Source organism: Microchirus variegatus (assembly GCF_963457635.1).
Source record: "Microchirus variegatus genome assembly, chromosome: 8".
Lineage (NCBI taxonomy): Eukaryota > Metazoa > Chordata > Actinopteri > Pleuronectiformes > Soleidae > Microchirus > Microchirus variegatus.
Genome location: NC_139809.1, coordinates 6,754,643 through 6,767,865, shown reverse-complemented (window position 1 = coordinate 6,767,865; position 13,223 = coordinate 6,754,643). Strand labels below are relative to the sequence as shown.

The 13,223-nt window shown below is 41.7% G+C and overlaps 1 protein-coding gene across 2 annotated transcripts in view; it reads left to right on the top strand.

The window, feature by feature from the left end:
- Positions 1–13,223, top strand: part of LOC310930562 (contactin-1a-like) — a 63,546-nt gene that overhangs the window by 35,729 nt on the left and 14,594 nt on the right. For both annotated transcript variants that reach the window (XM_083893590.1, XM_083893591.1), the window contains exons 4-13: positions 6,777–6,903; positions 7,522–7,700; positions 7,892–7,987; positions 8,921–9,127; positions 10,116–10,215; positions 10,322–10,503; positions 10,682–10,806; positions 11,230–11,347; positions 11,603–11,750; positions 12,729–12,856. In XM_083893590.1, the coding sequence (XP_083749716.1) occupies positions 6,777–6,903; positions 7,522–7,700; positions 7,892–7,987; positions 8,921–9,127; positions 10,116–10,215; positions 10,322–10,503; positions 10,682–10,806; positions 11,230–11,347; positions 11,603–11,750; positions 12,729–12,856 (1,410 nt within the window). The remainder of the gene's footprint in view (positions 1–6,776; positions 6,904–7,521; positions 7,701–7,891; positions 7,988–8,920; positions 9,128–10,115; positions 10,216–10,321; positions 10,504–10,681; positions 10,807–11,229; positions 11,348–11,602; positions 11,751–12,728; positions 12,857–13,223) is intronic.

The following is a 13,223-nucleotide window of genomic DNA, read 5'->3' as shown; positions in this document are numbered from 1 at the left end:
AATCTCCAGGATATTGCTGGCCAACAAGTAGTCCAGAAATAGTCTGCATTGATCTTTTCATCTAACTCCCCCGACAAAGTGAATATGTATTTTCCAAAATGTCCCACTGTTCCTCTGTGACAAGAGTGTTGGCAGAAGGAAACGGAAAAAGCTCCAAGGACAAGCTCATAATTATCCCAAAAATTATCTCTATTTTACACACATGGATATGAACACACAGTATATACTACTGTACTGTCAGTGTTTACTATCTGCACAAGTGTTATTCTAATCTGTGGGGGAAGTAAATTAAATGTAGACTTTTAGCAGAGTCTAAATGGAGAAATGAGGCTTTGGTGATGTGTTGCTTGGAAACAATTAACGAGACTTCATGCTTGTTGAATTCATAGTGGAACCGCAGATTCAACAAGAAATCTTTTTTCTGTTGTGGTAACCACATCTTTCTGCTGCTGCTGTTGTTTTTTTTTTCTCCATGAAGCATTGAGTGCAAACGATTTTCACAGTCTGAGTGTCACCTCCCGGGCATGTTGACATTATCTCCACTCGTGTATAGAAATAACACAGCCTGATCCAGTCTGGACTCTGCTGGATGATGCACACATTTTATTCACTCAGCAGACTAGACTTGGTTTAAGGTCACTCATTCCTGAAATATGCGAGTATGAGTTTAAACTGTGCCAAACGTAGACAAAGATGAATGCTTAGTCATTTTGAGGCGGTAGAGTCAATAACATGCTCCTCAAAGGTCATAACATCTGCGTAGGCTGCTGTCCAGCTGGGACATTCTGTAAAATCACTCTTTATTCTTAGACTTATTTACAGTTGAACTGCAGATCATTCTAGAAAAGTGTCGTCATTCTGCTGCTAAAATGATGCTCCAACAGACGAATGTCATGCCGAGGACTTTTCAAACTGCAGTAAAGGCTGAAGGATGGATGAGAATTTCTTAATGCACTTGTAAAATCATATTTATATCCACATAACAAACTGTTAAGTAATCACAAATCAGCACACGATTGAACCAAAGACAGTTACGTTGGTTTTCATCGGACCACAGAATGTGCTGCCTCATTTCATCATTCAATCTTAAAATCTAGTCTTTGTGCTGAATTATGAGTTTCTTCTTAAAGGGATAGTTTGGAATTTTGGACATAAGACCTATTTTCCAACTCAGCTGGTGTGATGGAGACGTCTGGAGACGTTTTCAAGAAATTTAATTCAGTTCTTCTAGTTGCCGAGTTCGCTTGTGCTATGGCTAGCGCAAGTCAATGATACAAGTTAGCATGGCATTAAAAACACTCATACCGACTCCACAGTGCACCCGAGGCAAATCGATTGTAACGGCAGACTATCGATGTACATATCTGTGTTGATAGAATGTTTGAAATAAAACCAACCTTGCAATTTGAAGGATTTATGTCCCAGCAGCAGCAGCAGCAGCGCGTCATACTTCCGGCAGCGGCGGACTGATTCCTCAACCGGAAGTATAGCGCTGAGATAGTAGTCCCTCAAAAAGTCATGCGATGCGACGTTAGTTTTGTTTCAAATATTATTCTATCAACACAGATATGTACATCGATAGTCTGTCGTTACAATCGATTTGCCTCGGGTGCACTGTGGAGTCGGTATGAGTGTTTTTAATGCCATGCTAACTTGTATCATTGACTTGTGCTAGCCATAGCATCAGCGAACTCGGCAACTAGAAGAACTGAATGAAATTTCTTGAAAACGTCTCCAGGCGTCTCCATCACACCGGCTGAGTTGGAAAATAGGTCTTATGTCCAAAATTCCGAACTATCACTTTAAATGCCATCAGTAAAGGTTGACTTTGTGAGGTGAACAGTGACGGTTGGTAGGGCCACACGATTGGTGAAGTGGTTAGCACTAAATAATTATGAAGTAAAATGTAAAGACCAAAAAGAACATGGAGCAGAAACACAAGGAGCTTACCAGGAACACATGAAACTAGAGCATAAGGAAACAGGACTGAAATGTGACATAAACTACTAAATAAACGCAACAAATCAAAGTGAACCAACACAGACACACAGGGACAATCAAACACAGGTGTGACAAACAGGACACGTGAAACGTGGTATGGCGGGGCAGACAATCAGGGAAGACCAGACTGAGAACTAAAAACTTAAAGCACAAATGGAGTGGTCCTATCGCACATAAATATGTGAGTTATGGAGGTCTTCTTGTATACATCAATTTGTTTATATGGTCAAAAACCTCCTAGTTGCTGTAAATGAGCCAATAGAAATCTCTCCTCACTGAAGCTCTCGTCAGTTGTGCTGTTTCAGACTGAAATCTCACACCCAGAAGATAGACAGTGTTGTGATTGGTCAGCCAACCAGAGCTTTCCCAACTGTCTTGTGATTGGCCAATACCTGGAAGTGACGTAATCAGCACACCAGCTCTCAGAAGCGCAGCTCCCCCCTCTGGAACGGTGGATGCACTGCTACTCATTATCAAAACATTGTTTTAACAATGTTCAAATGTACCCGGAGCAGGAGGATCTGCTGTTCAGGAGAACCGGTGTTTATGTAACCAGAACAGGTTTTTTGTCAGACATCTTGCTGAGCCCGAGATTACAATACAACACAGCGTTCTCAGCAATGGCTGAAATGTTTGTTTCTTAACTTCAAGGCTTCATAAATGAGGTAATGGCACAGATACATGCACCAAAAAAACAGCATTAATTGGAACTTCCGTTCTATGGGAGCTTTAAAGAAAGTAAAGAAAACAGTACAACAAAAAGTCCAGAACAGAATAATAGTTCAACAAAAAAGTGCCTGAAAGATCCAGGGGTCATGACAGCTGCACTCATGTATGTGTTGGAGGTATTAAACACTTCTCATTCTTTTTGAATGTTGCAGCGTTCCAGCAAACTGCATTGTGGCTCTGTTGCTTTGCTTTATGCGTTGTTGTTGGAGTGCACCCAGCAGTGGTGGACACAGAGGATATCATATCACCATCACAACTCTTCCAAATGTTGCTAATGCCGGTAAAAATGATGATAATGTGACGTCTGTGGGCATCCATCATCTGTTGGGTGCACTTTGTCTCACAAAAACATCGGTAATGGGGGAGGACAACCTCGCTGTGTGTCGCGTAATGTGATTTGTTTGGCCGATGCTGACCATTTCTCATCTTCTGCCAAACACAATTCAAAACAATGGAGTCACAATGATGTTCAGTGATGCTCGATGTTGCTGAATTAAAAGCAAATACGAAGCAGTTTCAATTGAAGCCCTCTTCTGCGTGTGAATCCAGTTTGACTGACATTGACCACATACCTGACAGAATGAAATACCTGGACTGCAGTGAATCAGAATAAATCCATTTAATGCAGAAAATTAAAAAAACAATAGATCTTTCACTCCAGGGGCAATTTTGTCTGCCAGCGTACCTCATTGTGTGGCTCTGGGGTTTATGTATAATTACAGCTACACTGTGCTTTCGGTGCGTCCAGGAAACAATCTGCTGTCTGTCCCATTTGGACACTCTTGTTCAGACGTAGGTAAAAGCCATAGCTATGTGTCAATGCAGGATAAAGTGGGGATTTTCAGTAATTATGAAACTAGTGATATTTAACAATAGAAAAAAATATTATTATAGATGAGATGGCACAGCTGATTTATGTGGTTTCAACTAATGCCGTGGATTTGGAATTATAATGTTTGATACTTCAATAAATTATTGATGTCTGTTTAGAAACAGATGGATGTTCCTAAAATAACAGGGTGTTTGGTGTTGACAGTGTCAACCTGTCTGGTCATTAGCTGAATGAATCAGTGAGAAAACCGTCCAACAGGCCCTCGAGACGACTGGCTTTTTTGGCTAGCGTCTATGTGCCTGTCCTGAGAGAACTGTCCCTTTTATCCTTTGTATTCTTGTATGGGAGAGGACAGGCAATAATCACTCGCCTGTTTAACAAGGGCAAATAAGTGTATCCGCAGCCACTGTGGTAGTAGTGCCAACAGAGGAAACAGATAAGGGGCATGATTCAGCGAAAAAGAGGACCGAACCTGAGACGGACACAGATAAGAGTCTTTCTTTCTTTCTTTCTTAAACAGTCCTCTGAAAGAGGGAGGACAGAGGACAGATGACAGAGGACAGAGGACAGGACTCAAATTCATAGGGAAAGTTCCAGGGTTTTTAAAAGTACAGCAAAAGAGGAAGGAACAGGATGTTTGGGAACTAGAACAAAATATTATTTATTTATTTATTATATATTTAGATAAAAGAGATGTACCAATATCATCAAGCAAAGCGGGTGTGAAAGGTAATGAGGGAGTATTATAGTGTGACAGCAGGCTATACTCTAGGTGAGACTGATATAAAGAACAAGTCAGAGCACAGCCAGTTAGAGACAGATCGACAGAGAAGATGACCCGATGCAGAGGGAAAAGTAAGAGTCTCGTGTCGGTCTCCAGGCAGTGGGCCTTATGTGGCCCTGCTTCGACACTTCCCTCCACCATCTGTCACATCCCACATTACAGAGAGGAAGGACAGAAACTGCACCAGCTCTCCATCGTCTCTCCAGTTTCCACCCAAAGTCCAACAGTAGAGCGGCTTTCACTTTATTCCCTTTACTCTTCTCATTCTGCTCCCTTTTTTTCTTTCTCTCTCTCTCTCTTGTTCCCAGAACATTAGCTTCTCACTTCATTTGCCTTCCCTCAGTCCCCCACAATGCTGCACATACAGTATGTGTAATTCTCTCTCAGCCAGCAGTAATTCACAGTTCATGGGATTTGTCTTTGTGTCAAACACATGCACATGGTTTGGCTGCTGTTGAGTAGAGTGGGAGGGGATTTTTTTTTTGTCTCCTAACGTCTTAATCGCTGCCTCCTGGTGGGCTGTAAGGACCCCAGCTAACATGTCAGTGGAGCTACAGTATATAATGTATTTTAATGTGTTTAGGAAGTCTTTACCTTTAACACTTTTGTGTCCTGAAAGCAGAGGCAGATAGACGTGTGCAACAGACGCAATTGTGATTAAATACGGCCTCAGTTTTGGGGATAAGTCTGCATCCGTGTCGGCACTCGCACATGTTCCGCTGCCTCGGTGAATGTGCTTCCTCGTTTTCTGTCAGTTTTCCAAAAATAAACTTTAAAAAAACACAGCTTTTGTGGCAGTAAATAATGGTGAGAATACAGTCTCAGGTGACAGGATATTGTGGAAATAAAAGGCTTTTGTGTAGACGTTTGAAAGGTGGTGCTTTTTTAGTCAATTTGACATTTCCAGAGAAAGAATTTATTTGAATGGCCAATGCAGGCCCCGGCTGAAGTAACAAATGGAAGCGGGATTTTTACTTAAAGAGAAAGAGCGAGAGAGAGCTTCTCCCTATTGAGGTGTCAGCTGTGCCGTCTTTAGAATCCATAGACACAAGGGAGTCACACACACACAACACACACATAGACACACACACACAGACACACTCTTGATCTGAGAGAATAATCAGTGATTGGGAACACACTTCATTGCTTATTCATAGCTCCGTATTGTGTTTCTGTCTTATTCATGTCACAGCTCATAATTTGCTTTGATGAGTAATTGGGGCTAATTGTACATATGTGTCGATGGTATAATGGCAGACTGATCCAGTGAAGGCATTTTAATCACGAGGACTCTTCGCTTGTGCGTCAGCCTCATGGCGCTGCTGATGATTGTATGCAAGCGTGTGGGATTATTTTAAATCAAGCTAACATTTGTGCTTTCAGGATCTGTATTGGCTTGTAATGATATCTTTTTCACCGACAACAGATGAATGTGCAACGTGATTTGGCACGTCACGATCTGTGTGACGCTGGGATTTGGAATAAAGTGGTTTCCCTATTACTCAGTGCTTCAAAATGAGTTTAGGATTAAATTAATGAAAACTACAACGCAGATTTATCATAAACCAGCCACTAAGCATCAGCGAGGTGCTGGGTTTGTCAGACTCCTCCTCAGTAGCCATAGTCAGAGTCTATTCAGTATTTGTTGTACTAGTGCAGTGCCCGTAGGAAGTATGTATTCCTATAGTGGGAGCTGAAGAAGATTTTTCCCTGCTCCAGACAGCACAGCTGCTGCTGATGAGCCGCTGCCTGCCTGGTCACAACAGCTAGCTACGCTAATGCTAATCGAACATTTAAACAAAATGCGTTGTGCCTAATGATGTTGCACAGTGTTTGTATTATGTTAGCCCTACGCTAATGCTAATCGTAGCCCCGCTAGCTTGAATTTGGAAACTATGGAAAAATAGTAGCATGCTAAATAAATATGTGCTTGTATATTGGTGAATGGACACCAACTTCGTCGTTTCAGTATAACACCGTGTTTTATAACTCCATGTTGTGAACCATGTGAAAATGTCTCACCCACCGCGCGGACAGCCTCTTCACTCCCACCTCCCCGCTCCAGACAGCGCAGCTGCTGCTGATGAGCCACTGTCTGCCTAGTGTAGCGCGATAAATCTGCGAAAATTAAAATTACTCCCAAAAAATTTAAAATCAAGGATGCACACCATCGGGCCAAGCTCAACCCATATCCAAAGTCTTAGGGCGATCTGACCAACGGTCAGTGAGATATGCCTGTCACAGACACACACACAGACGCAACTTGCTTTATAGATAGATGTGCCACGTCTGAACCCAGCTGTCTTGTGTTTGATGAATCTGCCCCAGAACTGCCAGACAGGTGGCTTACTCTCCAACACTTTGATATATCCTGTTTGTAAATCCCAGACTCGGCTTGTTGTTATTTACCCTGCTCTTGTTTGTTGACAGATGAAGCCGCGGGTTTCGGGCCAGTGTTTGAGGAGCAGCCGATGGACACCATCTACCCCGAGGAGTCGCCCGAGGCCAAAATCACCCTAAACTGCCGCGCTCGCGCCCATCCACCTGCCGCATACAAGTAACATATGTTCCCTAACACGCCAGACTCATTACTGCCCGCCGTTCCTGGCAAGACGTTTCAGTTCTGTGATTTTCTGTATTCTGCAGAAACTCACCACACAATTTTGTGCAATAACATTTTTTTTTCATGCAAAAGTTTGTTTTTCCCCATACTAAGAATGATTGTAATTTAAATGCCAAAATATGGCACACCAGACGAAAAACGATGCTGCTGTAGCACACACTCCAAAATGATCATATCTCCACTTCATTTATCCACTTCAGAATACCAAGCATTTTGCATGATCCATTTCAATTTACATGTAAATGTATGTAAATGACATTGCTCTGCATCCTCCAAATCAGTTTTTACTATCAGACAGCCGAGAATCTAGATCTCACAGGGGAAGAAATTAGCTACAACTACTGCTGATATCAGCTACAGTAGATCATTTCTTGAATTTACTCTTACACAACTCTATAGATTAGGGAGAATATTATATATATAATACACTGAGGTATATTGCAAGACAAATTAACTGTACTAATCTGTGTAGTAGAACAATTTTCAGTCCATCCAAATTAGTCCATTTCATACACTGACTCTGAAAATGACACCCACTTGTTATTCGTGCAGATGGAGGCTGGACAACATGCAAATTGATCTGGATGAAGAAGGCAATCACTACAGTTTAGTGGGAGGCAACTTGATCATCAGCAACCCCATCAAAACCACACATGAAGGAAACTACTCCTGCGTGGCGTCCAACATGTTCGGCGCAGTCGTCAGCCAAAAGGGCTCGGTTCAGTTTGGATGTAAGTGGCTTAGATCCGCAATAATGTGCTAATAAGATTAATTTTTCATGCAATTTGTTAATTATTATATGAAACTTTATTGCATATTTTACATAGATAAGGAGATACTCAAATGACATAATATGACTGTGACATAATAGCTTGTGCCCTGCTTTTGTTTTACTACTGATTTTGGTCCCTGTCTCCCTTAGATCTGGATCTTTTCTCATCCGAGGAGCGGGAGACAGTGAAAATCAAAGAGGGACAGGGGGCAGTGTTGCTCTGCGCTCCTCCGCCACATTATCCAGGTACAGTAAAGTGACAGCAGAGTGTGCAACTGCTGAAGAATGTGATGAATACACAGGTGAATAAAACAGTGGTGCAGTTAGTTAGTAGTGGGTTCATGCACTTCAGTCCACAGCCCTGTGAGTAATGTAGACTGAAAACGCTACACTTCTCATTTACACTATATTAAATCATGAACGATCATCAGACACACTCATTAGCTGCAAACTCTGTTTTAACAGCATATCATTGTTGGTTTTCTAATTAGAGTAACGAACCCAATTAGTGAAATAATGAAATGACATTTTGTCCCTTGCCATTGGGTTGAATTACCCTTCTTAACGTCCTCCAAGGTATAAAAATAATGACCTCTCTGACTCTGTCAAGGTCTCATTATCAGACATTAATCTTTTTTTTCTCTGAAACCATATGCTGGATTTATTTCCAACCACTCATGGATGTAAAATAATTTAAAACGATTAAATCAATCTCATGTTTAGTTCAAGCTATTTAGTCAATTTATGTTACTGGTTTTTATTTTGCTTCATTTTAATTTCATTTATATCATTATTTTGTCATTTGTTTATTTTTTAACATTAGCATTCATAAAACTGTACACATAATAATTATATATGCTAATGCAACAGTCTGTGAGCAGCAATTATTAAAACTCCTTCCACAGTGTGAGAATTATCTGGACAAGCTCATGTGCTAAGTGTAGCTATTACACTCCTACTCCTATACTAGAAAAATATTGGTCTCATCTGAAAGGTCAATGGATGCTTGAATACTACTTTTCCCTCTGTGTTATTTTAATTCTGCACGTGTTAAGAATATGCAAAGTGAGCCAGGTCTTATCTCCAATCTCTTTGGCTCTTTTCAAAGCTGTAGCTGTGGCTTGGATTCAAGAGTCCTGATTGACAGGTGGCTTTTTGTTTCCGTCTCTTTCTGCACAGCTGAGCTGTCATTCCGATGGATCCTCAATGAATTCCCAACCTTCATCCCGCTGGACAAGAGGCGCTTTGTCTCCCAGACAAACGGTAACCTCTACATCTCCAAGGTGGACTCCTCAGACACGGGCAACTACTCCTGCATCGCGTCCAGTCCGTCCATTTCCAAGAGCGTTTTCTCCAACTACATCCCCCTTATGCCTCAGGCTGAACGTGAGTACTTTACTTCTTACCAACCACCGTAATTCCGGTTACTTTACTTCCAGTTACAAAGAGCGGTTTGAGGTTTTTTACAACTATTGATCTAATAAAATGCATATTAAAGACCACATCAACATATTGGTGGGTTTAATTGTCCTGTATGAGACGGATGAGAGTCTAAATAACAGAGATGGACTAATCAATAGAATACCCTTGTGCAACACTGACATGCAACACACAGACATTGAATGTAATCGTTCTACCAGAAGATGAAGATGTGCAAGAAGAAAGTAAGTGACTTTCTCTCCCACCCATTTTGCAGCAACACTGTTTAATTACAGTGGTGTTTGTTTCTCATATAATGAGGTTATATCACACACTCAGGAACAAATCTGACACACAACAAAGTTGCTTTAGAGCAGAGCCAACATGTTAAAAGAGTAAAATGGAACACAAATCCCCTCCGAGATGAAGACACCAGAGACTAAACATGTTTCTCTTTAACACTCTGTGTGTTTGCAGAAACGAACCTTTACAGTTACTAACAGAAACTCAGCAGCTATGTCAACAACTTCCTTAGGGACATCTCTTCAGATGCTTATTTTCTTCAAACCAGCTTCATCTGCACCAAATGTGTCTTGAACACTGAACAGTTATTTGGGTTTTCTCATGAGTATTACTGGATCCCTTCACAGGAGGTTTGCATTTTGCCCAGTTAGTCTTTGTTAGTGTGATTGTTTTATATATATATATTTACACAGCCATAATATCACAGTTGCGAATAATGCATTTTTTTTTTTACATTTCTGATCATAACAAGCTATTGTCGGTACAGAAAACACCTGAGCTAATGCAAACCCAACAAACGGCAGACCCACACTGTAACAATCCAACACTACAACGGTTAATATCAGCATCAAATCATTTTAAACCTCTGTTTGTTTCAGGATTACTTTCCAAAAGTGGGAAACTGAGTGAGTCGTCTTTTTATTCCTCTCAGGTCAGATTAGGAAATACCCGGCTGACCTCATTGTCAAGTTCTCAGATACTGTTGCTCTGGTGGGGCAGAATATCACCTTGGAGTGCTTCGCTTTGGGAAAGTAAGAGAAAAAAGATGTCTTCTTCTGCGCCGCTAATGAAATTTTGAGGGATTACATATGGAAGCATGCCTTGTGTATTATTTGAATCTTTGTTTTTCTCTGTCAGTCCAGTACCTGAGATCGACTGGAAGAAATTAGATGGACCGTTGCCACCCAATCACGAGGTGCGAATGGAAGGGGCTCATCTGCACCTGTACAACGTGCAGTTTGAAGATGGCGGCACATATCGGTGCGAGGCATCGAACTCCAGAGGGAAGGACTACCACACCGCACGTGTGTCTGTAGAAGGTAAGTGTGTGTGTGGTCTTCATCAACGCCAGCCACGTTTCACAAAATGTTCTTTGTATCAGCACCTACTACTTACTTTTTTCAGACCTGACACCTTCTTAACTGATGCAAATACAAACCTCATATCACATATTATTAAATCGCTTCGCACTCTAACGCAGAATCTTCTCATTTGCAGCTTTTCCTGAGTGGGCGGAACCCATCAGCAGCATAGAGAAAGACATCAGCAGCGAGTACACCATGTCCTGCAAAGCCAGCGGCAAACCCAAACCACGCATACACTGGCTGAAAAATGGAGAACTGGTAATATTCAATCTTTTAATCCTCCTATAACTGAACAATTAGAACTCCCCTTAGCAGCTCTGTTAGGTCACCTATACCTGCTGTGCATCTCAAGGTTATTAGAGTAGCACAGCAGTGACAGGAAGCTGGCACTGTGGGCTCACATCATGTCAGGAGAAAGTGTCTGTTATTTTTGAGCTGGTGCCAGCATGGACTGTGTGAACCGACATAGGAACAACTGTCATCCGGCATGAGAAATGCCCAAGAAAGTGACAGCATAGTGGGTGTTGAATACTGAACACGGCATCGTGCTATTAATGAAGTCCCCTCCCAGTCAGTCTAACTAATTGTCATCTGTACTACGCTGACATAATGTCAACAAAACCACTGGCGATTTGTAGCTCGATGATAATTTCAATGTTATAACTTTGTTACTTTCCACAGGTCGACGGGAAAGAGCTTAGATTCGGCAGCTTGACATTTGATGATTCAGGGATGTATCAGTGCATAGCAGAGAACCACCACGGAGTCATCCACGCCAATGCAGAGCTGCGTGTTTTTGGTGAGTCACATTTTAAAGGTCACATTCTTATGTGACTAACTGAAGCTCAGTAAAACATGTAGTGCTACATTTAAAAAAAAAAAAGGCAACATACAAAAACCTGGATGACTGAAAAATAGTATACAAAATATGATGTGAATACGCTACTTCATTTAATGACCGTAATACATGTCATAAAAACATAATGTATGGCTTCAGGTAATATTATATATATATATCAGGTAATAATAATATTTTTTAACTGTCTCTCCTCAGCCTCTGAGCCAACATTTGAACACAACCCAGTGAAGAGAGTCCTGGTAGCAAACAACGGCCGGGTGGTGATCGAATGTCGACCCAAAGCTGCGCCAAAACCCACCTTCTCCTGGAGCAAAGACACAGAGTTGCTCTCCAACTCTACCAGGTGAGCAGCCACGTCATATAATAGAATATCTACTTCAAAATATTACTGCACATGGAGTATAATCATTAAAAGAGGCTGGTCTTTCATGAGCGGTTACGTCTTTATGACTTTTTCTGTGAATGTGTGAAACATCTGAGTCATATTAGCATAAAGCTGAATGGTAAATGGTGAATTCTAGTCATTCATACAGTATATACTGCATATGGATCCCTTATTCTAGCACAAACCTGTCTTAACCATTCACTACCTGTTCATGTAGACTACTAGAGATGGGCATTGAACCCCAACCTTCCAATTGGAAGATGACCCGCTCTACCACTGAGATTGTAACGTTCTACTTCCAGCAAAACAAATACACTACAGTAACTCTAGAGAGCTAAAAAAAATTTTGGGGGGAAATTGGGGTTTGTCAGTGATTGGTTTGCACTGCTTTGCTCATCCGTCTGGTCAGACATGATATCTAAACCCTGTATGTTGCTCCACTCTGACAAAAAAAACAGCCTAACCTCTCCCCCCACCCAACACCATAGGCGAGACTTTCATAGAGGAAGAGGAGCAGCCATTACTATGCAGCATATGCCTCCTAATACTCTCAGTGGCTGCTGTGTGTGTGAGGGAGGGTGTGGAGTAGTAGTGGTCCAGCTGCTATGATGCTGTTTGTCATGCATGGATATTAAATATATGCAGACAGAGATGAATCAAACATTGCCTTTGCATTCAGCCCAATTTAAAGTTGCCTCTCACTAACTAGTTTCAAGCTCTCATACTGTTTGGAAAACTATACACAGTATGTGCTGGGGATCTGGGAGACATTGAGAGCTCTTTCATCATTTTTCATCATCCCCATACTAACCAACAGAAACAAACACACGCTGGACTTTTGACCCTCACGTTGTGCTGAATATTTCATACCACACAGTTCTTTCTCTGCAGTGTGAGATGATGATGATGATGATGTGCTTCTGGTCTCTCCTTTAGGGTGTTCATCTTGGAGGATGGAAGCCTGGAGATCCTTAACGTGACCCGAGCAGACGACGGCAGGTACACCTGCTTTGCAGAGAACGACCGCGGCAAAGCAAACAGCACAGGCTCACTGTTGGTAACAGGCAAGTTTTTTAACTCGTGAACAATTCTCAACTCTTCACGTTCTTGATGGCTCCTTTTTTTGAAGTTTGTGTGTGAGGAGGGCTGGTGAACACAGTCTTTCACTTCACTCACTCACAAAACTGTCTCTGCCCCCAAACGCTGTACCCAGGGTTGGTGGAAAAAAATCACCGTTTGATCAGAGTGACATTTTACAGGCTAATGGTGGATATTCAGTTATCCCTAAAGGACCGAGGCGGGATACTGTGTCAGATCAGATGTGCTGAGACAAGGCCCTATTTTTCACTGGTGAAGGAAAAACAAGAAGAGATGTTGAGATTATAATCGTGTTGAGACGGTGGGGTTGAAAAACAAGATTATTACATTGGT